We start from the raw sequence: 26,224 nt of genomic DNA, 5'->3' as shown, positions 1-26,224 counted from the left end.
GCGTAAATGGAAACGAAGGAGGCCTATGTAATTTCCTCTTTTCGTTTTTGTTGGAAAGTTTTAATGCAATTTCTGTTTTGTTTCTTCAAAGGTTAAAAAGACAACAGCTGTAATGATTTTGTCGTTTGTTGACGTCCCTTTGCCAATTTGCATGTTACTTTGGTTTTCCTTTACTCTTTCTTTTGATTATTTTAAAATTTTTAATCTTCTTTATTAGAATATAAAATGAGCCACTTGTTAGTAATCCAAAACCGACTTGACTTTATTACCAAAATAAAAGAAGACGGACTTGACTTCAGAAATTTAAAGAGGTGAAATACGTTATCAATATCCACCATTCACATTTCAAAGGATCGGTCGATCGATTTTCAGGCAATTTATAAGAATGGCATCCTCCTCTTCTTCCTCGTCGTCTCAAGGTTGGCGTTTTGATGTTTTCTTGAGCTTTTGTGGTAAAGATGTTCGTACTAGTTTCGCCGATCACCTCTATCATGCTTTGATTGGAGCTGGAATTCGAACATACAGGGATGAGGATGAACTCCCCAAGGGAGACAATATTAGTCTTGAGTTAATCACTGCAATCCAAGAGTCAAAAATCTCCATTCCCATCTTTTCAAAGCATTATACTTCTACCAAGTGGTGTCTCAATGAATTGGTTGAGATATTCAAATGCAAGAAGACAAAGAATCAGGTCATCTTCCCCATTTTCTACAAAATTGAACCAAGGGATGTACGAAACGAGGAAGAATTCTTACCAAAAACAAGAAAAAGAAACGAGGAAGAATTCAATGTGAACGCCCCTACGGAATACAGTTTGTGCCTCAATGAATACCAGAAGCATTTAGTAGAAACAGATGTTGAAGTCTTTGAGAAACACCAGAATAATAAAGAAGAGAAGGTCATAGAGCAATGGAAAAAAGCTGTAAAAGAGGTCGGAGAGCTGGTTGGATGGCATTTGAAGGAGGGCATGTAAGTCCAACATAACACTTCTATTTCATTGGTTCCATAATATTTAAGGTATATTTTGGACGTAGTTTCTTATTTTAATTTTGAGTTTTTTGTATGAGCCCCCTCCATTTTCATGGGAAACAAAACACACCCCCTCTAAAATCAAAACCTTGCAAATACCCCCTCCACCCTTAATCCCGTTAGTTATAACTGTTAAAGAATTTTAACATGACCATATCACCCTTTGTGCAGTCCTCACATGTGTGTTCTTTTGTCTTCAAGTGCTTTCTTGACGTCCGTGAATACCTTTGCCCAGCAGAGCTTATGTTAGTTCCATTGTTCATGAATAAACGGGTGAATCAGAGTAAAACTTCCTGTTGATACGGAATCCTGCTCGTCCTTCCCTGTCACGTTCCTGCAAAACACGTGCTCGACCTTGGGTGGTCGAGGTACATCTTCAATGAGCAAGTTAGTACCAATGAGATATGATCACGACTACTCAACAGAGAAATTAAGTAACTAATCACACAAAGTATGAATACTTATTACATAAAGCCTGCTTGATGTGCTTATATAGCTTTAGATATCAGAGTTAGACTTTAAACATAACTCTGAGAAGAGTTACGTTAGGAAAGTAACTCTAGGAAGAGCTATTTACCTGACTTATCCTTCTAGGTAGTTGTCAGGTGGTAGAAGTTTGCCCTGACCGGGCTCTCTTGACGCAGTGGTCGACCCTACCATAGACTGTATAGTCAAACCATGTTACATAGAACGATTGGTCGGACCGTACAATCACAAGTTTAGACTGGAATATATAGAATGAAATACCTCATTAACATAAGCCCCCCAGTCCATTGGGGCCGTGAGCTATGTGTTCGACCCAAGGGATTATATGATTCCCAGTCATTGTATACTTGGTAGGGCTGACCATTATCTCTTTCTTGAAAAATGTAATGTCGTACTTACGGGTAGCCATCATTAGCGCACGTTTTTCAATGCACGTCTTACAAAGTTCACTAGAGGCTTGACACGTGTCACAACCGTCATGTCTCATTAAATAACCATCATTATGTCGAAAAACTCTTCATCTTCCACCATTCACATGTTAGTCGTTAAGACTGTTGGATTAGCATCTTTGGGGAATTCAATCATCATCGTTCGTTGTATGTGGGCTTAGCTTCTTTGGATAGGAATCTTTTTCTTTTTATATATAAGTCGTCGTTCATTTCTTTCTCACCTTGTTTCTGCAACTCTGAAAGTAAAAAATTGCAGCTTCTTGCTTCCAAAAGTTTGCTGTTGTTTGGCTTCGTCTTCTTCATCTAACTTACGTGAACTGTTGTTTGGCTTTGTGTTCTTCAACCAGCTTGAACCAGTAAGTTCCTTCTATTTCTTCCTTTTTCTTTATGTAATTTTTGTAGGGTGAGTAGCATGACTTCTTTTCTCAAACCCTTATGAACTTCTCTGTTTTTGCTTTGTTCTTCTGTGTTTCCTTCTTTATTTCTACAGCAAACCTTGCCTTTAGAGGACCATGGTTATTTTGAAGAAAACCTCTACTGCTGAAAGACCTAAATAGACTTAGGCAAATAAATCTTTGGTTCATCTTCTATAGTTGATTCAGAAACCGAACAAACAAAAATTCCTGGTCATAGCACCACTGAACGGTCCGACGAACCTTTTGAAAATCGTCCTGGTAGAGAACCCTCTGGTAATGATGGTAAGGAACTTGATATAGAGTCTTGATGTCACATCCTCCCAGCCGGTACCCTAACTGGCATACCCGAGAGTGTGATCCACAGCCCCGAAGATCAAGTATCGAGGAAATCATCTTCCCACATATACAATAACATAATCATAAACAGAGAATAATCAAGGATTAAATATTATAAACAAAAGATTAAAGTCAAGAAATGAATAAACAATATAATCAGAGTGCAAAAAATGATACCAGATATCAGAAGATATCAAAAGAAGTAGAGTGAGGCGGAAACTCACTCCACAAATACAGCGGAACATAGTATGTAAGTCTAAAAGGAATAACAACTAAAATCAAAGGAACTAAGAAAGATAAACTAGACATAGGAGTCTTCTATCCTATAGATGACATCTTCAAAATAGTGGACTTCATCAATCCAGCTGAGATGTTCTAATTCCACGTTGCCTTTAATCGTGGTACGAAACTTGATCAACTGAGGGATCATCAGAGTAATCTTGATTGTCGCCAACACCTTGCGTGTAGTACGCTTCATCGGCTTGCGCTTAAGTGTATGGTTCTTCATAGTAGTCAGTACCTATAGAATAGTCTAACAAAACAATGTACAAAAAGGAATGAGTTTCAAAGAAACTCAGTAAGGTAGTTAATCCATAACAACATAAATAACATGTGGCAAAACATAACAAGATGCAATGCAGTATGAAAAAGATAATGTATGTATGCATCTAAACTCTATGTATGCTGGTCTCTATTGGCAGACATGCTTTAAGTCATAGCACCATACTTCTTTGGGTAGGTCACACGTACGGCTCGTGTTGGTAGTGGGTCCGTCATCCCTTTTGGACATTCCATGGCTGCGGGTTAAGTCAACACTCTCTCACATAATCATTTGGTATAAGTACTGGCGCATGTTAGGGTAAAGCCTAGCCCAATGCAAGTCATCTACTCAGTTACATCAACTCAGGTCCAGATACTTCCATTCCTCCCCTCACGGGATCCTTTCCGGTATCCTTTCCACTAGAGTCAGCATATCCGACTCTCTCAAATACGGACTCATCAACCCTATTGGTTATCCACATATGGTAAACGGGAAGCTATCATGTCCTCTCACGGATATAACTCACCGGTCTCGAGCGCCCATGAGCCCAAGTCTAACCATATGCAACCCTTCAATACATGGCCCCCACAATGTGATTCCCGTCCTCTCACGGGTTGGTTACCGGTCTTGAGCGCCCGTGAATCCCCATTGCTGCCACGGGTCGTTCGGTCTCAATACCCTTCCGATTTGGGTCTGATAGAACAGGGACATCTTGGTCAAACACTACTAGACAGCCCTAGGTATGAAAATCAATAATTCGGGAAAGCGTCGATGGACAACCCCGAAAACATCCCATACTATTTCCGATAATGTCCAAAGACAGAAGTGTCAAAAGGACACCTCTCGATCCCAAATCATACCTAATCAGATAAAATCTCAGATCAAACATGACATACACAATCAACAGTTCATCATATACAAGAGAGTATACAATCATGATCTAATCGTTAAGCAACATAGTAATAAGCAATTCACATAAGCTTAAATGATAAAAGGAAAACATAAACAAGTGCTACTGTTCTCATAGTAGTAAATCCGAAATATAAAGTATAACAACAGTAGGTAAACTCATAGTTTCATAAGGTAGAAACCAGAGAGTATGCGATCTATGTAATTACAGAATAACAGTCCTTACCTTCTAACTCGTAAAGGAACTTAGGGAATCAATTAAGACCTTGACTAAACCTGAGAAGAAAGTCTTAAACAAGTGTATACAATATGTTAGGAAAGATACATAGAAGGAAAGATATCAAATCAATCAAAACAGACCAAGAATGAGGTTGCTATACTCATTGGTCGATTGATTGGTCTACCTGCCCCATCGACCAATGAGTCGACCAATAGAGACAATGGCCTTCAAGAATCAGAATTTTTAGAATAAGAATCCGAATTTGGTGGTTCAAAAGGGTACACAATAAGGGGGAAACTATAATGGTAGCATCCTAGTATATAGAGGACATCAAACCACCACCCATAGCATCCTAGTATATAGAGGACATCAAACCACCACCCAAACCAAGTTTCCAAGTTACAACTTAGGAACCAAAAGGTTAACCTAATTAGGTTAAATCATGGATCATGAAGAAAACACAGTATGATCAAGGATAAAGAATTAGAGGATGATAGAAAAAATTCTTGTAAGAAAACACATTGATTGGCTATTAACAGGGTCAATTAACATATATCCAAGAATTAGGGTTTCACCCTTTTTGGCTCCCATGAAAAGGTTGAGATCACAGGAGGAAAGGGAAGTACATTGTTGGCCAATAACAACAAGAAAAACTATAGAATATTAAATTTAGATCAACCTAAATATTACCCATGAGGTTTCCCTCACATGGGAGGTTACCGAAAGGTTTCCAGAAAGATCATACAAGGGTTAGGGTTTCAAGAAATAATTGGCTAGGGTTTCAAGAATTTAACTGGTTAGGGTTGAGATCATGACGATGATCATAGATCTCAAGGAATCGAAATGAGATCATGGAATAGATGGTTGCAAGAATGCAGCATCTCCTTCCTGATCTCAATCAAGAACAAGGTTGAAGAAAAGAAAATCAAAGATAGAAAAGAAAAGAGATCATAAACATACCTTTGATGCAGGAGGATGAAGATCACTTGAGTTCTTGCGAGATATCAACCAAGGATGCAAGGGAATTGATTAGAATGTAGTTCTAACTCGTTCCAGAGGCTTAGGAGGCAGATGAGGCAGAATATTCCCGAGATTAGACTTAAATAGAGTGGCCACGACCTAATTTTCAAAAACAGAATCAATTGGTCGATTGATTGGTCGACTGGTCTAGTCGACCAATGAGTCGACCAATCAGAACAACAACTTCAAAACAGGGAATTGAAGGCTCAGATCAAGTTCAAACATCAAGGGGTTTTGCACACACCTAAAGTGACATACCTAGTAGGTAGAAATGCCTTCGAACCAATACAAAGAGCACTCCAAGTCCATCAACTAATCCGATCTTCAACAAGGTGCAGTTTCCATAAATGGAACACTGACATCAACACTCAAGGATTTCAATCCAGTCACCAAGTCTCCTATTGAAATGGCCCAAAGCTGACTTTTTGCCTTACTTCGGGTTGCTAGACCTACAAACAACAGGGTTTCCGGGTCAAGGTTAGGGCTGGGTTTCACACTTGACCTAGAACTGTTTCCCTTAGCGCCCGAGCTCGTTTCAAAGCTGATCGTAAAAAGTGGAAAGATAGCATTTCTCTCGAGGAATATAAGCTTGAGCAAGTGAAAGATTTAACGCCCAATCATATAAACTATGATCCATACTCCATTGGTCCAGACTTCCTTCCTTCCCAAATGAGTGAAGAACGACTAGATTACCTTAGGCAAAAATATGAGATTCCTTCTGACTATGCTCTCCGAGTACCAATCACTGAAGAAAGGGCCAATTCTCCTTGGCCCGGGGAATTCGCTCTTTATGAAGATGCACTCAAGAGTGGCTCCCGTCTTCCCGTCCATCCCTTGTTTCGGGAAATTATGCTTCACTTCCATATGTGTTCAAGAATGTTCGTACCCAATAGTTGGCGGAATGTCATATGCTTTTGGGGTTTTTGCCAGGGTAAACATGTTAAGGTCCGACCATCCCTTCCTTTGTTTCTTCACTTTTTTATGACAAAGAAGCAAGAATAGAATGGATGGTTTTATTTGTCTAAAGAGACATCTTCCCAATGTGGTTGGGAAGGAAACTTCGTCGGAATTGGTACCCTTCCGTCCAATACAAGAGGATGGTGACCCAAATACTTCTTTGTCTGGCCACCTACCGAACTTACTTTTCCCGTGTATTGGGTTCGTGGTCCAGCTGAAGGATCAAATGATTTTCCTATTTTGACTGAGGCCAAGGAGCGTGCCAGGCAGCGGATTCTTTGGCTTCCTTCTAAGAATAGGAATACCCTAATGTGTTGCGCCATTGGGGGTTCCTTCCCGGTGAGTTATACCTTGTATTGTGCATATTATTTCCTTGATGTAACTTTGGTCGGGACTAACAACGTATATTGGTTTTAGTGAAACTTAATCCCGAGGCTTGTGAACGAGCTGCTGAGGAGGAAGCTGAAGAGGCTAAAGAAAGGGTGCCGACCAAGCCTGATCGAATTCTCTAGGCCAAAGATAAGCAGACGTTGGAATCCTCCTTGGTTTCTAAGAGGCCAGAAAGCACCGCCGATCTTCCTCCTCGGGCGGCCAAAAAGAAAGCTCCCATGTCCTTCATGGCCAAAACGAGAGAAGATGTGAATGTTCTTCCCAGCTCTCCATTGGATCCTTCCATTGAATCCCGACCAACTGTTCAATCAGCCACTCTTCTCCCCAGATGGTCTCTTAATTCTGACTCCTTTGTTCTAAACAATCACAAAGATGGGACTGAAGTTGCCAAGGAGCGGTTGCCGGGAGTTGTTCTTCCTTCCGACCATAAGTTTTTGAGAGATATTGGTTCTTCCCGAACACAAGATGTGATGACCAGGCAAGCATTCTTTTCTCCTGAGTAGCTTTCTCTATTGTTCTCATTTATATGTTTTGAATAACTTTTCTCTTGCCAGGTTGGTTTGTGCTTTAACTCAAGCCTGGGCAGGAAATATAGAAGTTGCTTGAAGAGATATGTCTGCCATCCACATGCTTGAAGGGAAAGTTAAGGATATGAGTGCCCAACTAGAGAAGCTGGTCGGGGAAAAGACTTTGATGCAGGAGGAGAAAGCTTTGTCGGATGCACGAGCGAAGTTTGCCGAAGACCATTTATCCGCCCTTAAGTTAGAGGTCGTCGAGCTTAAGAATACTTTGGAAAGTAAATATGTAGCTCTTGCATCCTCCGAGCAAGAAAAGCTTGAGAAAGATCATTTCATTAAGGATTTGACCGATCAACTTGCTCAAGCTTCTCCTACCACGTTTGAAGATCTTTCCCTTGAGTTGCGTCATGAAGTAATTCGAAGGTGGGTCCAAACAAAGGGGTGTCAACAATTGGTGTCAAAGGTTGCTGCCCCTGGATTTAGGTATGGTCGGCGCGCTGCCTTTTCTAGTATTATCGGGGAGTTCCAGGGACTTGATCTACAGAAGCTAGAGAAGTATATTGATCCGAGCATTTATGATGATCTCAAGATCCCTAGGCCATCCTGGGCAGTGGTAAGAAGGCTTTTGGCTTGCCCAAGGAGGTGGACGTTTAGGATTTTCTTGACTCCGACTGGGAGCGGGCCCCTGAGGAGGAAGACCCAGCCGGCCCTTCAACGAACACTGATGTAGCCGGCCAGAAATCTTCAGTTGATGTGGCAACTGAATAATCATCTTTTTGAGTTATTGACCATCAATCCTTAAACTTTTTACTGCCTGTGGCAGTCTTGAAACAATGATATTTCATATTTATCTTCTTTTCTATGTCAGTACCTTTGTTCAGTATATTGAAGTAATGTATATTCATCGTTAGTGGCATTCTACTGTACAAACTACAAAGTTGTTAGGTAAGCTGTTTGGTAAACGGATGTTCAGTCATATGTTGATTGGGATCATAAAAATAATGGAGTATACTTGATCGGCATTGCATAATTTATGTATGCTGGTCGGTTTTGTAGGGAGTCCGACCTTTGTCTTTGTTGACACCGAATATGTGAAGTATTTTTTAATGTTTGTTAGTGCTGAGTATTTTGTTCACCATTTAAGCCATGTTGTTCGGTAAGGGTTTGTTCGGTCATAAGGCCAAGTAGTTGTTCGTCAACAATTGCTTGGTTATAACCCACTACCTCACAGGCATGATAACTTGTGTATGATGAAAAAATCTTTGAAGTTTTCATGCCTAATGAATTTTAGGTCTTTTTCGCCTAAGAATCTTAGGTCTTTTTTGCCTAAGATTCTTAGGTCTTTTCCACCTAAGATTCTTAGGTCTTTTCTGCCTAAGATTCTTAGGTCTTTTCTTCCTAAGAATCTTAGGTCCTTTCTGCCTAAGATTCTTAGGTCCTTTTCACCTAAGAATCTTAGGTCTTTTCTGCCTAAGAATTGTAGGTCTTTTCTTCTTAAGTATCTTAGGTCTTTCTGCCTAAGTATTTTAGGTCTTTTTGCCTATGTTTTTTAGATCTTTTCCGCCTAAGTATCTTAGGTCATTTTTGCCTAAGTATCTTAGGTCTTTCTACCTAATTATCTTAGGTCTTTTCTGCCTAGGTCTTTCTTGCCTAAGTAACTTAGGTCTTTCTTGCCTAAGTAGCTTAGGTCTTTCTGCCTAAGAATCTTAGGTCTTTTTTTGCCTAAGTAACTTAGGTCTTTCTTGCCTAAGTAACTTAGGTCTTTTCTGCCTATGAATCTTAGGTCTTTTCTGTATGGTCAGCCAATGTTGACGTTAGATCGTGTGGCGAGTAATATGATTGTTTTCATTTATTTGATGAAGTAAAATTGAAGTACTGGTGTTATAAATCTCCCCTAGCCATTACATGCTAAAAAATCAAAATTGAAGTAAATACCAAAATTGAGGTAAACAAAATTTGAAGTATCTGTGACTATCGTGGTTACTATGCTCATTCATAGTATTTTCAGAGGTTGTTTGAATTCCATGATGGAGGGATCCTGTCGTTCGTCTCCGGATCTTGTAAATGATACGCTCCGGGGCAACTTGCCGTATGACTATGTATGGTCCCTCCCAATTAGGGAATAATTTCCCTTGATTGGTTGGGTATGAAGCGGCCGTTCGACAAAGTACAAGTTCACCATGGGAGTATTGTTCATTCCGAACCTTGGCATTGTAATATGTTGCTATTCTCAGCTGATATTCTTCAAGTCGAAAATTAGGCTTTGTCCTTTATTTCATCTATCTGATCCAAACTAGTTTGTATTCCTTCAATGTTTGCTTCTTCTTTGAATTCTTTTTCCCGAAGTGACCCAACTTGAATTTCCACTGGGACTCTTGCCTCTGCACCGTAAGTGTCACATCCTCCCAGCCGGTACCCTAACTGGCATACCCGAGAGTGTGATCCACAGCCCAAAAGATCAAGTTTAGGAACGATCATATCCATTTCGCACAATAACAAAATCAAAAGCAAGAACAAATCATAATGTTCAAGTAATTTATAATAAAAGTCAAGAAAGGATCTCAGAAGGATCACTAGAGAATATCAGAGTGCGGAATAACAAGATACCAAATCAAAAGACAATTGTAGAGTATAGCGGAAATATACCCTACAAACACATGCAGAGGGTAGATCGAAATCTAAATAAAGCTCTAAGCTAATACAAGTAAAGTAAAATATAAGTCTAGAAGAAACAAAAGAAATCTAATCCACATCTTTAGTCAGCTCTTCTTCTCCTTCAGTCTTCATCTTCTTCACCTTGCGCTTCCTTATATGTACCGTCAAAGAAATCCCGAACCTGTAGAGAAGTCTAACAACAGATTGTACAAAAAAAGGAATGAGTTTCGAAAGATGCATAACATCATAGATAACATGTGGCAAACCATAACAAGATGCAATGCAATATGAAACAAGTAATGTATGTATGCATCTAAACTCTATGTATACTGGTCTCTATGGCAGACATGCTTTAAGTCATAGCACCGTACTTCTTTGGGTAGGTCAAGTCACTCCCCCTCAGCCATCCAGGCATCTTGGGTCTGCCGGGTAATTGGGTAAAGTCCTCATCAAACCATGGTAGGGGATTTAGTCAACACACTCTCTCACAACCATTTGGCATAAGTACCGGCGCATGTCAGGGAAAAGCCTAGCCCAATGCAAGTCATCTAGTCAGTTATATCAACTCAGTTCCAGATACGTCCATTCCTCGTCCCTGACGATCCTTTCCAGTATCCTTCACACTAGAGTCAGCGTATCCTATGGCACCGACCAACTCGGACTACGGACTCATCAACCCTATTGGTTATCCACATATGGTAAACGGGAAGCTCTCATGTCCTCTCACGGGTTGGTTACCGGTCTTGAGCGCCCATGAGCCCAAGTCTAGCCATATGCAACCCTCCAATAAATGGCCTCTTTCGAGTATCCACAATGTGATCCATGTCCTCTCACGGATTGGTTACCGGTCTTGAGCGCACACGAATCCCCATTGCTACCACGGGTCGTTCGGTCTCAATACCCTTCCGATTTGGGTCTGATATAACAGGGGTATATCCTAGCCAAACACTGCTAGACAGCCCTAGGTATGACAACCATTGATTCGGGAAAGCATCGATGGGCATCTTCGGAGAATATCCCATACTATTTCCTCCGATGTCCAAGGACAGAAGTGTCAAAAGGACACTTCCCAATCCCAAACCAAACTTAAGCAAACACATTCTCAGATCAGTCATAACATATACAACCAACAGTTCATCATATACAAGAGAATGTAAAAGCAAAATCAGATTAGGCAATAATAGGTAATTCATATAACATGAAAAAATGAAAAAGATAATATAAACAAGTGCTACTGATCTCACAGTAAGAGATCAGAATTAAATTATAATAACAGTAAGTAATCTCATAGTTTCACAAAGTAGAAACCAGAGAACAAGCAATCTATGTAGTTAAGGAATTAACTGTCCTTACCTGATTATCGAAGAATATGATCCAAATTCCAAAACCAAAGAGAGCAACTCCAAACTTAGCAAATAGACTCCTAACAATCATAGATACAACATTAGGAATGATGCCTAAAAGATCAAAGAGCAAACGAATCAATTCGGGCGAAAAACGAAGCTACTGACTCCTTTGGTCGAGTGCTTGGTAGACTGGCCCAGTCGACCAAACAGTCGACCAAGCAAGTCAATACGGAATTGTACAGACTGCTTTGGTCATAACTTCCTCGTTTGCAGTCGGATTGATCCAAAATTTGAAGGGGAACTTCCTAGGATGTATTAGAATCATATAGGAAGATAAAAACATCAAGTCATGGTTAAAATTTGGGTTCTTGATTTAACCCAAGAAATTAGGGTTTCAACCTTATGGTTCCCATAAAAAGGTTGAGATCACAGAATGAAAAAAAAAAATTAAACAATTGGCCAAAAGCAATAAGAAAATTATAGGAAAACTAATTTAGGTTAACAGAAACATTGCCCATGAGGTTTCCCTCGCATGGGAGGTTAACAAGAGTTTCCAGAACTCAAGCAAGGGTTAGGGTTTCAAGAAAATCTTCGGCTAGGGTTGAGATCATGATGATGATCATAGATCTCAAAGAAACGAAGGAGATCACGAAGGGATGGTGGCAAGGATGCATCATCTACTTCCTGATCTCACTCAAGAACAAGATCAAGAAAAGAAAATTAATAATTCAGAAGAGATACTCACCTTGAATTTTAAGAACAGAGAAGAGAGGCTTCAGATCTGCAGAGGAATCTTCGAAATCACCAGAGAGAGTTTCGGAGAGGTCTTCTCACGTTCAAAAAGTATTTAGGAGGCTGCCGTAACTAAGAAACTCGAAGTAGGGTTTAAATAGAAGTGAAAAACCCTAAAAATTACAAATTATCGGATTTGGCAAACCCTTTGGTCGAGTGCTTGGTCGAGTGGTCCAGTAGACCAATCAGTCGACCAAGCAGAACAGCAAGGTTCAAACAGGGATTCGGAGGGCTATACAAGGTCAAATTGAGTGAGGTTTTCTTCTACGAGTCAATAAATAAGTCTAGTTTCCAGAAATACTTTCAGATCAAGAATTGAAGTTCATTAGATCCACCAAATAAGCTCATCTTCTTTGATGCGCAAGCAGGATTTGACAGACATAGTTCAGCAACTTCGGACAGGGATTTGAAAGGTTATATGGGGTCAAATTGAGTGGGGTTTTCTCCTGGAAGTCCATTACGAAGTCTAGTTTCGGGAAATATATTCGGATTGAGCACAGGAGTTCATTATGTATTTCAACTAATTCACCCCTCTTCGGTGCGCAGATTCAGAACAAAACTGATGGCTCTCATGGAAAGGCTAGGGGTAATCAAGATTCACCCTAGGAAAAGAGAAACAAAGAATGCACAATCTGAAAAGGTGTTGGGAAGTTTCCAACAGATAAAAGAACATTAGGGTCTCAGATATGGTTACCTCTCATAAGAGTTGGTTACCTCTCATGAGAGTTACCCATAATAAACTCTCACAAAAAAAACAACCCAAGATAGATAAAGGAACATCTCATTAATATTTCAAAATCAAGAATGGAAATAGGAAGGGTGTACCAATGAGAGAAAAGAATGTAAATAAATTCAAAGGAAAGAAATCCTAATATCCCATGGGAAGACTAGGGAGAATAAAGATTCACCCTAGGGAATAAAGATAAAGAAATCATAATAAACAAAGTCTTGGGGAGGATCCAATGAATTAATAGAAAATAGAAGGGTTGCCAATTGGTCCAAGGAAAAACAAGGATCAACTCCTCAATCATGAGGACACAAGGGAAGGTCATGGTAATTGTATGAGACCTTCCCCACAATCATAAAGATAGGTAGAAAATTCAGGGAAAGTATCATCAAGATTTTGGTGGAGTCAAATTCAAGAATCATCGCCATATGGCTTCAAGATCATAGAGTGAATTGGGGGATTCACTCTAGGGCTAAAAGAATTAAAGAAGAGGTCATTACAGCAGTGTAATACACTTCTCATAATCAGAATATCATAAGTAGAGAAGAAAGAATGAATTAAAGAAGAAGCGAATTGAATATAAACCTTTTAGAAGAGAAACCGATGAAGAAATCTGAACAGATGCTTGAGGGTCCTCCTTGGCTTCGAAGGAGAGGATCTAGGGCTCTTCCCACGTTCTCCAAAGGTTTAGAACAGATTGTGATTGGAAAACATGGAGTTCCCCCTCTTTAAATAGCACACAGAGTCCAAGAATTACTAGGATTTCACCAAACTGACCAAACTGACCCTGTTGATTGATTGGTTGCCAAAGAGGAAGTTCTAAGGTCCTTTCCACGTTCCATAGAGAGTTAGAAACCTAGTGGGAAAGTTTACCACGAAATTAAAAGAAATAAAGCTTTTAAAAGTCTTCAAAACAGAAAATTACCAAAATGCCACTGCCTAGACAGCTTGTTCAAAAATAGGGATTTAATGGGCCTAACTTCAATATTTTTGGATGGGCTTCTTTCAACGCATCATACTACTTACTTAGTATGGAGAGATGTCTTCAAACCAGGTCCAACTAAGCTTTAGGTCCATCAACCAAGTTCTTCTTCACCAATGAGTAGTTCAACACCAAATCAATTAAAGTTTCCATAAGGAAACACCATCATCAATATCCATGGGTTTTGGGTCAAACACCATATCTTCTACTGAGATGGCCCACAAAGACATCATCCCTCATTTTGGGACATTGGATCAACCCTAAGAGAAAGGTCTGACATGGCTTCCTAAGATTTTCAAAGATAGTAAAACTGAAATCACGGTCAAACTTCAAAGTCAACATTAAACAAAACTGAAATCACGGTCCAATTTTAAAGTCAACATTTAAACTAACCCTTCTTTACCCAAAACAGATAGGGTGACCTGGCTAGGTTTGGGCTGGATTTCACAGTAAACTAGTCGGAATGGTGATTCTCCAGTGGTCGTTCTAGGGGTTGTTCGGTACGACCATAGTACACTGGGTAGCTCGTCCACCCATCTTCCTTTGAGCTGGTCAAGCCTTTTCTTGAGCCCATTGAGCATAGTCCTGTTAGTAACTTCAACCTGGTCGTTACTTTGGGGATAAGATACTAATGAGAACTTGTGTTCGATCCCCTGCTCCTTGCAAAATGTAGTGAAAGCTGCATTCTCAAATTGTTTTCCATGGTCAGTCACCAAAATCTTTGGGACTCCATACCTGTATAATATGTTGTGCTTGATGAAGCACTTCATTTGTTCGGTATTAATAGTTGTGAGGGGCTCTACTTCTACCCATTTTGTAAAATAGTCCACTGCCACCACCAAGTATTCTCTTCCTCTTGATGCTTTTGGTAATTTCCCTACCAAATCTATTCCCCATCTTGCGAAGGGTATCGGGGACAAAATTGATGTCAGGGGAACTGTTGGTGTGTGAGAGACCTTTGTGTGTGCTTGGCACTTGTCACATTTTTTCACAAAGTCTTTTGCATCTTCTTCCAAGGTCGGCCAATAAAAATTTTGGCGTATTATTGTATTGGACAGTGGGGATCCCACATGAGCACCGCAAATCCCTTCATGTACTTCTCTTAGAACTTTGGTTGCTTCCAGCGGGCCCAGGCATCTCACGAGTGATCGGGTAAAAGATTTCTTGTATAGTAGGCCATCTCTGATTGTGAACCGAGCTGCTCTTTGTCGTATTGTTCGGGTAGTTTTTTGGTCTTCTAGGAGTTGGTTGTTCTCTAAATAGTGTATGATTGGCTCCATCCACCCTTGCTCGGTTGAAATTTGCATGTGGTCAAACCACGTTTATATTGGGACTGACAAGTTCTTCCAAGAAGACCACAAGTTCTTGAACATCCATGCCTTCTGTGGCTAAGTGAGATAATGAATCGGCCGGTCGTTCTCTTGCCCTTGGTACTTGAGTAATTTCCAAATCTTGGAAGTACTGTTTGTAATTCTTGACTAGGTTCAAATATTTCTCCATTCTTCTCTCTTTGGCTCCATAGACTCTTTTTACTTGATTTACAATCAATTGTGAGTCGCTTTTGATTTCTAGATGTTGGATGTTTAGAGCTTTGGCCATTCTTAAGCCTGCTAACATGGCTTCGTATTCGGCTTCATTGTTAGAAGCTTTAAATTTGAAACGAAGGGCATATTTAATTTCAAATCCCCCTGGGCTCTTCATTAATAGGCCCACTCCGCTCCCTTGTGAATTGATGGATCTGTCCACAAACAAGGTCCACCTTTTAATCGATTCAAGAACTGGCTCAATTTCATTCTGGTTTGACTCCTATGTTTCAATAATAAAATCTGCCAGGGATTGAGCTTTAATACTTAGTCGGGGCTTAAAATCTATTTGATGTTTGCTCAATTCTACCGCCCAGGTCACCAATCTCCCTGCCAAGTCTGGTCGGTGAAGAATCTTTTTCAGAGGTAAATTTGTCATCACTACAATGGGGTGAGATTGGAAGTACAGATGGAGTTTTCTAGCCGCTATGACTAGTGCCAATGCTTGTTTATCCACTTATGGGTAGTGAGTCTCTACATCATTTAAAACATGACTAACATAATAGAGATGTTTTTGTATATTACCTTCTTCTTGAACGAGTACTGCGCTAACTACTATTGATGATGCGGCCAAGTGTAATTGTAGCTCCTTCTTACTAGTCGGCATTACGAGCAACAGTCGTCGGGACAATTTTTCTTTCAAATTCTTCAAATGCGTCCTGGCACTCTTGATTCTAGACATCGCCTTTTTGATTGACTACCTGCTTCAATGCTTTAAAGAAAAGGAGACACTTTTCTGAGACACTTTTCTCCTGATCGGGAAATAAATCTATTCAGCGCTGCTACCCGACCAGTCAAACACTGCACTTCTATGATGTTTCTTAGTGGTTTCATGTCCATGATTGCTTTTATCTTCTCAGGGTTGGCTTCAATTCCCATTTGAGACACCATGAATCCAAGAAATTTTCCAGAAGATACTCCGAAAGCACATTTTTCAGGATTAAGCTTCATCTTATATTTTCGAAGTACTTCTGCTAGGTCAGCCAAATGGTCTCTCTTTGAGATGCTCTTCACCAGCATATCATCTACATACACCTCCATATTCTGACCAATTTGATTTGCGAAGATTTTGTTTACCGCCCTTTGGTAGGTTCCTCCCGCATTTTTAGACCAAATGGCATTACCTTATAGTAATAGCTGTCCCTATCAGTCAAGAATGCTTTGTGCTTATCGTTTAGATGCATTAAGATCTGATTGTACCCTGAATAAGTATCCATAAAACTGAGCATCTCATGTCCAACAGTTGCATCTATGAGAAGATCAATTCTTGGGAGTGGATAATAATCCTTTGGACAAGCTTTGTTAATCTGTGTAATCTGTACACATTTGCCACTTCCTGTTTGCCTTCTTGACCATCACCACGTTAGCCAACCATGTTGGGTGATTGGTGCACTTTATAAAACCAGACTGTCTTAGTTTTCGCACCTTGATTTGGATGGCTTCATGTTTCTCAATAGTGAAATTCCTTCTTTTCTACACCACCGGAATTGCCTGTGGATCGATACATAGTCTGTGTTCAGCAACCTTCCTATCGATCCCTGGCATATCTTCTGCCGACCAAGCGAATATATTAGAATTTTTGTTTAAAAACTCAGTGAGCTTGGATTTGAAATCTGCTTCTTGCTTTGATCCGATCATGGTGCCTTGGTCTCTCTGGTCGGGATTGAGGCAGATTCTTTCGAGTTTTTCAACAGGTTCGGCTCTTTGCAAAATCTCTTCATCTCGATCATCCCTGACTTCAATAGTCATTGTCGAGTCCATCCTTGCCTTCTTTCGCATGTAATTGTTGTAGCTTTGTCGGCTAGATTTCTGGTCGGCCGTACATTCACTAATTCCCTTTGTGGTGGGGAATTTTATCTTCATGTGTAAAGAGGAGACCACTGCTTCGAGCACACAAAGACTTGGTCGTCCAAGAATAGCATTATATGCTGATAGGTCTCATACAACCATAAAATTGGATTGTACGACCCTATCTCTTGGATGTTCTCTAATTCGCAAATCTAGCCGAATAGTACCTTCTGCTTGGGTGGATGAACCTGTATACCCATAAAGCTGAGTTTCACATGGGACAAGCATATCCTCCCTTAACTTCAACTTCTTGAAGGCTTCTAATGATAATATATCTGCCAAAGATCCAGTATCTACTAGGACTCTGTGAACCTCAGTTCCTGCCAAGGTAACTTTGATTACTAGAACATCATCATGGGGAATTGTGATGTCTTGTAGGTCTTTGGAGGAAAAAGTGATTGGCTCTGTCAATATATTTCTATTAGTTTCAATATTTCCAATATATCGTGTTTTTCTTTTTGTCTGTCGGGTTGATTCTTCTATCGGACCACCAAACACCGTGTATATTGGACTTCTCTTTCTTTGACTGTCATCCACCTCTGGTCGGCGTTTGGTTGGACTCCTCCTCCCTTCTTGGTTATTTGGTCTCCCTCTTTTCCAACTGAATAGTTTTGTGGTCGATCTTCTTGCTTGGTTTGGGTGTATTTCTTTAATTGTCCTTGTGAGATTAAATTTTCAATCTCTATCTTTAGATTTCTGCAATCATCCATTCAATGACCGTGATCTTTATGATATTTGCAGTATTTCTTTTATCACGCTCTCCTTGTGGTGCGTGAATTTTACCGACCATTTGAGAAATCCTTGATCTTTGATTTGCATCAAAATCTCCGACATTCTTGTATTGAGTGGTAGATGGCCGACCTCATGATGTTTGTGGGGTTCTGCTTGACCAAACCTGGTCGAACTTAGCCCTAACATTCTGGTCGGTGGGACACTTTCTCGACTGTTTCTCCTTTCAACCCTTGGCTCTCTCTTCCAAGATTCTAGGGTTTCCGATATCTCTGCTTGTTTATGGCATCTCTCGACTAGATCCATATACATTTTTGGCTATCCAGCAGTAGTCGCTCAAGCAGCCCTTCATGGGTAAGCCCCTGGTACAATGCATGGAAAGCAATCTTCTCATCCAAACTTTCAATTTGCGTGGTAAGATTGTTGAATCTTTGAAGAAAATTTCGAATGGACTCCGTTCGACCTTGATTTTTAGAAAACAAAGTATCTTCTTTCTTCTTGGTACCAACTCCGCTTTGAAAGAGTAATAGGAATACTCGACCTAGTTGGTCAAAACTTTTTATAGAGCCGTTTGGTACTGCCAAGAACCAATCTAACGCTGCACCGGTTAGAGAGGCAGGGAAACTTTGACACATAGCTGCTTCGTTATGTCTATATGTGGACATAACCGATTTGTAGCATGTGATATGATGCTTTGGGCATCATGATCCATCAAATAGAGTGAAGGTAGGGCAACTTGAAGCTTTTTGGCATCTCCGCTTCTGAGATGGCTCGGATGAAAGGATCCTCTTTTAGAATAGCATATAGTTCATCTTTGCCAGGATCCTTCAATTTCTTTAACTTCTTGTCTAATTCTTCAATTTGTTTGTTCATGTGCTCTTCACGGTTACTCAGGCTGTTGCTACTCTTTTTGTCCTTTGGATCTTTGACTGGATTAGCGCTGTTACCTCGATCCTCGTCGTTTGGAGGGTTTTCCTTTGGAATTGCCTCCTTCGATGCTCAAAACTTTTCTCCCGCCTTCTCTTTTGACTTCTGTTGTTCTTCTTGAGATGGTCGGGGTGTCTGGTCAGGTATGACTAGATCGTCATGCCTGCTCCCCTCCGGGACTTTCCGATTTTCTTGAGAACCTATTGTTGGGGCGATTATTTGACGCATGGTCATCCTGACCAGTTCGTTCAGGGATGAGATTTCTTTTTGGAGCTCAGATTGTTGCTTTTGAAGCTCATCAATCTGATTTAGTGTTGCAAATTGGTTAGATTTCTCCAGTTGTTCGGGATTCTCCTTCCTTTGATTAGGATTCTCTCTCCTTTGGTCGGGATTCTCCTTCTGCTGAGGAATCTCCAAGGTTTCTGGCGGAGGATTTTCCTTATCGACTTCATCCCCAACCTCCTTATCATTCACAACCTTTGATCTTACTCGCACCATGAATTTTTGATGCGTTTCCCATAGACGGCGCCAATTGTTGATACAAAATTATGCTCGTCCTTCCCTGTCACATTCCTGAAAAACAAGTGCTCAACCTTGGGTGTTTGAGGTGTCCCAGCCGGTACCCCATTTGGAATACTCGGGAATGTGATCCACAGTCCAAGGATCAAGATTCATAGGTCCATGCCTCCCACATACACAATGACATAATCATGAACAAAGATAATCAAAGTAAAACAATAAATACTAAGTATCATGAATAAGAAAAGATTAAATAAATCAGAGTGCAGAAGAGAATAACAGTAAAGTATGAACATAATCATAAAGGTGAGAGAAGGTATGATAACCACTCTCTCAGAGTAGCGGAAAAGAAGTGTGATAATGTTAATTACATGTCCAGGTATTAAAGATAATTCCAAAAAGTTAATTAATTAAAGGTCCAAGTACTCCAAAAATACACCAAGGGAATGGGGCACTAAGCTAGGGTTTCCTCTACTCTAATAACAATCTCCTCAATGGTACGGATGAAGTAAACCTAGCTTTGCCGCTCCCTCACAACCGTGGGGCTAACCCTGGTGCGGATAGTAATCCTCCTCAGCACCAACACTCGGATCTTCATAGATGCCACTACCCGAAGGGTAGTATGCGGAATTATAGTCCGTCTCGAAGGGGTGCCATCGTAGTCTTCAGTACCTGTAGGATAATCTAAAAACATTTGTACAAAAGGAATGAGTTCGAAGAACTCAGCAAGGCGGTTATCCCATAATTAGAAATCATACACATACAGAACATACATAATGCAATGAGATATGGAACATATGATGCAGTATGATTCTAACTCTATAAATGCTAGTCTCTAGGTTAGACATGCTTTAAGTCATAGCACCGTACTTCTCTGGGTCGTCAGTCACTCTCCCATTTCCATATCTTGGGAATGCCCGGGGAAGATCGGTAAAGTCATCAAAAAACCATGGTAAGGGGATCGGTCACCGCTCTCTCACATCACCATTTGGTCAAGTACTGGCGCATGTCACAGTAAAGCCTAGCCCAATGCAAGTCATCTACTCAGTCGGTCAAGTTAGATTCAGATACGTCCATTCCTCGCCCCCGGCGATCCTTTCCGGTATCCTTCACACTAGAGTCAGCGAAATCCCGGATTTCGGGCTCATCAACCCTATTGGTCATCCACATATAGTAAACGGGAAGCTCTCACATCCTCTCACGGATTGGTTACCGGTGTTGAGCGCCCGTGAGCCCAAGTCTATCCATATGCAACTCTACCAATAAATGGCCCCTTTCAGGTATCCGTAGCATGGTTTATGTCCCCTACCGGATTGGTTACCGGCCTAGAGCGGCCATCCAACCATACACTACCACGGGTTGTTCGGTCTCAATGCCCTTCCGATTCGGGTCTGACACGACAAGGATAAACCTAGCCAACCAACTAGACAGTCCTATGTATGTCATCCAATAACCCGGGAGAGTGTCGATAGGCACCATCGGAGAACATCCCATACTATTCCCTCCGATGCCTAAGGACAGAAGTGTCAATAGAACACTCCCCAATCCCAAGTCAATACGTAAGCAATCACATATTCAAGTTCATCATCTTTCGTGCATCCAATACATCTTATCATAAAAGTTAAAACATGATATTGAAATGAATCATCATAGACATAAGTAAACAAGAATAATAATGTAACATGACAAGAGTATAAAGATGTCAATACTACTGTTCTAACACATATATAACAATCTTATAAAGATTTAAAAGTAATCAAAAGGTTCCATTCATAAACAAGAACATAAATCATAAGTTGGTGATCTATATGTTTATGGAGATAACCATCCTTACCTTGGGTTGAATTGATGATGAATTGAGAGTACCAAGAAATAGTTCAAAATAATTGTTAAGGCCCTAAACAAACATCAATAATAAGTTAGAGAAGAAATTAGGAAGATTGGATATCAATTGGATCAAAACGGGCCAAGGTTGTTGTCAGTAACAACTTTGGTCTATGGTTTTGGTCGATGGTATCGACCAAAAGGATCGACCAAAATTTCCTTCGGGACAGAATGATGGATTTTGGGTGTTTTCATCCTAAATTGGTTTTCCGGTGTTCGGATCAATCTGAAACTTGGAAGAACACTTAACAACAGTAGTAGGACACTATAAGTCAAGAAAATTACCCAATCCAATGGTCCAAACAAAAAGCCCCAAATTGAGCTAACAAGTTCAAGTGACAAACATCATGGCATGAGTTGGGATTGATTCCATTGTCATGGAAATGGCATGTAATAGCTAGGGGAACTACTAGGATTTCGATTGGAATCATATAGAAGTGATAAACATGAACATAGCATGCCCTACAACTCAGTTTGGTACAAAATGACATGATGTTAATAGAAAAATAGAGGACTACATAAGCTAGGCATGAGGTGGAGGCATAGCATCAATGGATGGCTAAGAATCTCATAGGTTAATCATGTGTAGAACTTGGAGTGGTGGTTGCAAGGTTGCAGCACCATTTCCAATGTCTCACCAGCAAGAAAGGAAAAGAAAAGAGTAGAAAATGGTAGGATAGAGAGTGGAATGGTGATTCATACCTTAGTGTGGAAGAAGTAGACAAGAATCAATAGTAAACAATGAGTTTTTGATGAGGTGCCCTTCACATTAGCCAAGGAGGTGCCTTGGGAAGCTCTCCCCACGATTTCAGGTGAGAAAAATGATTGCACAAGGCTCAAGGCTCGAGGTCATAATAAATACAATAGGAATATTCCATGCATGGAATCTTTAACTTGGCAGACTGGGAAACTTTGGTCGATGGTATCGACCAAAAGGATCAACCAAAATGTTTCTCAGCAGAAAAACAGGTTTAGTTCAGCAACTTCAAGTAGGGATTTGAAAGGCTATACAAGGCCAATTTGAGTGAGGTTTTCTTCCACAATTCAATCAAGAAGTCTAGTTTTGGGGAATACCTTCGGATTGTGCACAGGAGGTCATTAGGTACATCAACGAGATTAATCTTCTCCAATGCACAGACTTTCCTTAAACACTGATAATGCATTTAAGCAAGGGGTATCATCATCAATGTCCATAGGCTCAGTCTCCGAATTATGATCATCAATCAGAATGGTCCATAGGTCTCTTCTACCACCGCTTCGGGTCTTCGGACCTCAATACAAAAGTGGATCCGGGTTAGGGTCAGGGTTAGAATAGGGCTGGATATTACACGAGGTATGCCTCCGACGAGCAAGTCAGTACCGATGAGATATGATCACAACTACTCAATAGAGAATTTAAGTAATTGATCACACAGATTATAAATACTTACTACATAAAGCCTGCTTGATGTGCTTATATAGCTTTAGATATCAGAGTTAGACTATGAACATAACTCTAAGAAGAGTTACGTTAGGAAAGTAACTCTAGGAAGAGCCATTTACCTGACTTATCCTTCTAGGTAGTTGCCAGGTGGTAGAAGTTTGCCCTAACTGGGCTCTGTTGACGCAGTGGTCAACCCTACCATAGACTGTATGGTCAAACCATGTTACATAGAATGACTAGTCAGATCGTACAATCACAAGTTTAGATTGGAATATAAAGAATGACCATTTACCTCATTAACATAAGCCCCCCAGTCCATTGGGCTGTGAGATACGGCGTTCTCTGCTTACCCAAGGAAAGAAGCACCTTGTCAAGGGGCCTCACGGACGACCTCGTCAAGCCTCCAAAACCCACTCTTCTGGTCAAGGTATTTATGGGTAATGTCTACAACAGAGGCCTTATGGATACAATCATGAGCGTTGTGAAGAAAACCCAAATAGAGTCGGAAGGGGAAGCTGCTTCATTAGTTTGCAGGAGTTTGAGAGAGGAAATTGGGGTTGGGAGTAGACTGGATTTGGGATCCCTGACTTTGAAATCGGAGAACATAGAACAAGTTGTGCCAAACAGGATAGTGAACATGAGGTTCTTTCCTTCTATAGACCGAGGACGATTCTGGGATTGTTGGGCTTTGGGACATTGATATAAGGGAGCAAGAAAGAGGGGATTTCTTCATTTGCCGTTCATAATGATCCCATGTGAGGGCCACACAAAGGGTATGCACAGATGTCAAGAAAGCACTTGAAAACAAGCCGATGTCAAGAAAGCACTTGAAAACAAGCGGATGTCAAGAAAGCACTTGTGAGGACCACACAAAGGGAAATATGGTCATATTAAAATTATTTAACAGTTATAAGTAACGGGGTTAAGGGTGGAGGGGTATTTGCAAGGTTTTGATTTTAGAGGGGGTACGCTTTGTTTCCCATGAAAATGGAGGGGCTCATGTAAAAAACTTTTTAATTTTCCCACCATAAATTAAGTCACCAAGTTGGATTTACTAGATAAGAAAATAAATAACTGTAATTCAACTTTATTTATGGGCAAGTTAAAATTTAAAATACTTTTTATTTTGAATAAATTTTTACTTACCACAATTCATTGTAATTTTTAATTTTATGTTCCTAACTTAGCTTAAACATAATTCTATTTATAGATTTTCTATTTATTAAGTTAAAATTGACTAAATCTACTATATAAGGAAAAAAAAAAAAGGTTGACTTTAATTTTGCGCCGACTTGTTTTTCAATTTAGTAGGTCTCTAGAAAAAATGTCGTTTTAACTAATAATTTTAATAACTTTTGTGCACATGAGAAGATCCTTAAGCTCTTTTTACATTATATTTTTTTTCTCCTTTTTCTTGCTGTGGTCTTGCTTTACATAGAAGATGGCTCCAATCTCAAAACACTCTATTTGGTGTTCTGTTTCAAAATACTAATTGTCATATAATAGTGTTTTTTTTTCTTCTCTTTTTCAGTTACAAAGAAGAACTTCTATTGAATTAGTAAAAAACGAACAAGTACAAAGATGTTGTGGTACAATATTGAATAGAGTCATCGCCCCTTGCTGTTGGAGGGCCTACTTGGCTAGACTAGCCAATCATTTTATAAAGAGTCAAATTCTAGAACATCACAAGGGCAACCCATCCTATCAATTTTTTTATGTGAAGCATGATATGGATGTTGTCTAGTGGCTGTACTCAACATAGGGAATTCATGAAGAACCTACTACCTTAAAGAAGCCTCAGTAGAGATGCCAAGCTGCTTGATAGTGGAAGAGTTTCTTTCCTGTCATCAAATAGGGTTAGTATTCAGGAGTAGAAGAGTATGGTCAAACTCAATGGCTGGAAGGTAGGATAGGGACGGTGAGGAGAGAGAGAGAGAGAGAGAGAGAGAGAGAGAGAGAGAGAGAGAGAGAGAGAGAGAGAGAGGAAATCATGCCCTAGAAATAACTTATGCAACCGTTCATGCACCAAATGAGAGGGGAGGTTTCTTATGAGATTAGGTGAAATTCTTACAAGGGCAAAGTAGTTCCGATAGGTTGAAATCAGACAAACATTCAAGGACTGATGTAAAGCAGGGGAAGTGTAAAAGGGACTTCCAAGTTTTTTAGAAGTAGAGTAGAGGTATAGAGTTTGCACACAAAAAGAAAGGAGGAGGGAATGAAAAGAACCCATGCATCTTTCCTAGGGCCATACTGAGGGGCGCTATAAACAAACACAGAGATCTATTCAAAATGAAAGGAGGGAATGCGGAGAAACCCATGCATCTTTCCTAGGACCATATTGGGGGGGGGGGCATAAACAAACACAGAGATCTATCCAAAATGTAAGTCCTAGAATTTTACAGCAATGAAAGAAGATGGTAAGAAATGATTGAGAATTTAATACAAGACTTTGTGAGGATCAAAGGCCCCCCCCCCCCCCCCCCCCCAAAAAAAAAAAAAAAAAAAAAAGACAGTTTAATGCTAGAGCTATCACGTTCAAACACAAAGACCAATCCCAAAAAGCATGATTTATAAGAATCCATAAGGTTAGAGTGAGAGGCGCACTTATTTTCACACAAAAAAAGGACATCAAGATCATTGCGTTTGATTAACTTTTGCATCCAACATATTGTAAATTTATTTTTTAAATCCCAAACATTCCACGCGAAAAACTTCAGGATGGGTAAAAATGAAACATGCCGAAAGCCTTGCCTTCAAGAATCAAGTGGGTAGGGGGGTGGGGACAAAAAGCACAACAATAGGAATATAAGCACAAATAGAAATTCACAATACTAGAGAAACAGCAACAAAGGAGCACAAAAATAAATGATAACACATTAGAAGCATAAAAACACTACAGAGAAAGCCCAAACAAACCATAATAAGCATAGACCAGGATATGATCATGAAATTTAAACTGGTAGGAAAGAAGTTTAGAAAAAAACTAGCTTAAATTGAGACACAAAAAGGATTAAGGAAAGTACCATTTTTCAAGAGAGCAGTGAACTCTTTATCTATAGCTTTCCACTAGTGAGGAAATTTATTTGCAGTGGTTAAGGAAGTGGGCTAACATGGCTAGGGATAGGATTGGTGATAGAAGTGATGAGAGCCCTAGGACTGGCCTTGGACTGAGTGATCATGGGGTAGGTGTTGAGTGAAGGTTGGGTGGAGGTAGTGGGTAGGGTTTCTTGCGTCTCATAAGGGAGATCAACAACCAGCTGAATGGGTGAGAGTGATTTGGCCAAGGAGGTGGAGGAAACTCTAGAATCGTGGTGGCTAGGAGAGGAAGCCCAAGGTGTGGAAGTGTGGGACTCAGTAGGTGGCATGGGGGAGTAAGAGTCAGCAGGAGAAACCGTAAGAGGGGAGTTCAGCCTAGGTGGGGTCTCAAGAGAGGTGGTGGTCCTGAAATTGTGGGAAGTGGTTGGGTTGGTGAGGGGGGTTTACCTCACTGACAAGGAAAGGAAAACCTTTCATCAAATACAACATGGCAAGAAATTAT

General features: G+C 40.3%; 1 protein-coding gene across 1 annotated transcript in view; it reads left to right on the top strand.

The window, feature by feature from the left end:
* The first annotated feature begins 327 nt into the window (after positions 1-327).
* Positions 328-26,224, top strand: part of LOC149000152 (disease resistance protein RPV1-like) — a 33,379-nt gene continuing 7,482 nt past the window's right edge. The window contains exon 1 of the mRNA XM_089139131.1: positions 328-969. Within this exon, the coding sequence (XP_088995257.1) occupies positions 386-969 (584 nt within the window). The 5' untranslated portion in view covers positions 328-385. The remainder of the gene's footprint in view (positions 970-26,224) is intronic.

This window comes from Hakea prostrata, chromosome 11 (assembly GCF_041222555.1).
Source record: "Hakea prostrata isolate BN-2017 chromosome 11, UWA_Hpros_2, whole genome shotgun sequence".
Lineage (NCBI taxonomy): Eukaryota > Viridiplantae > Streptophyta > Magnoliopsida > Proteales > Proteaceae > Hakea > Hakea prostrata.
Note: the sequence above shows the minus strand (reverse complement) of the source record. Positions and strands in the feature narration are given on the sequence as shown.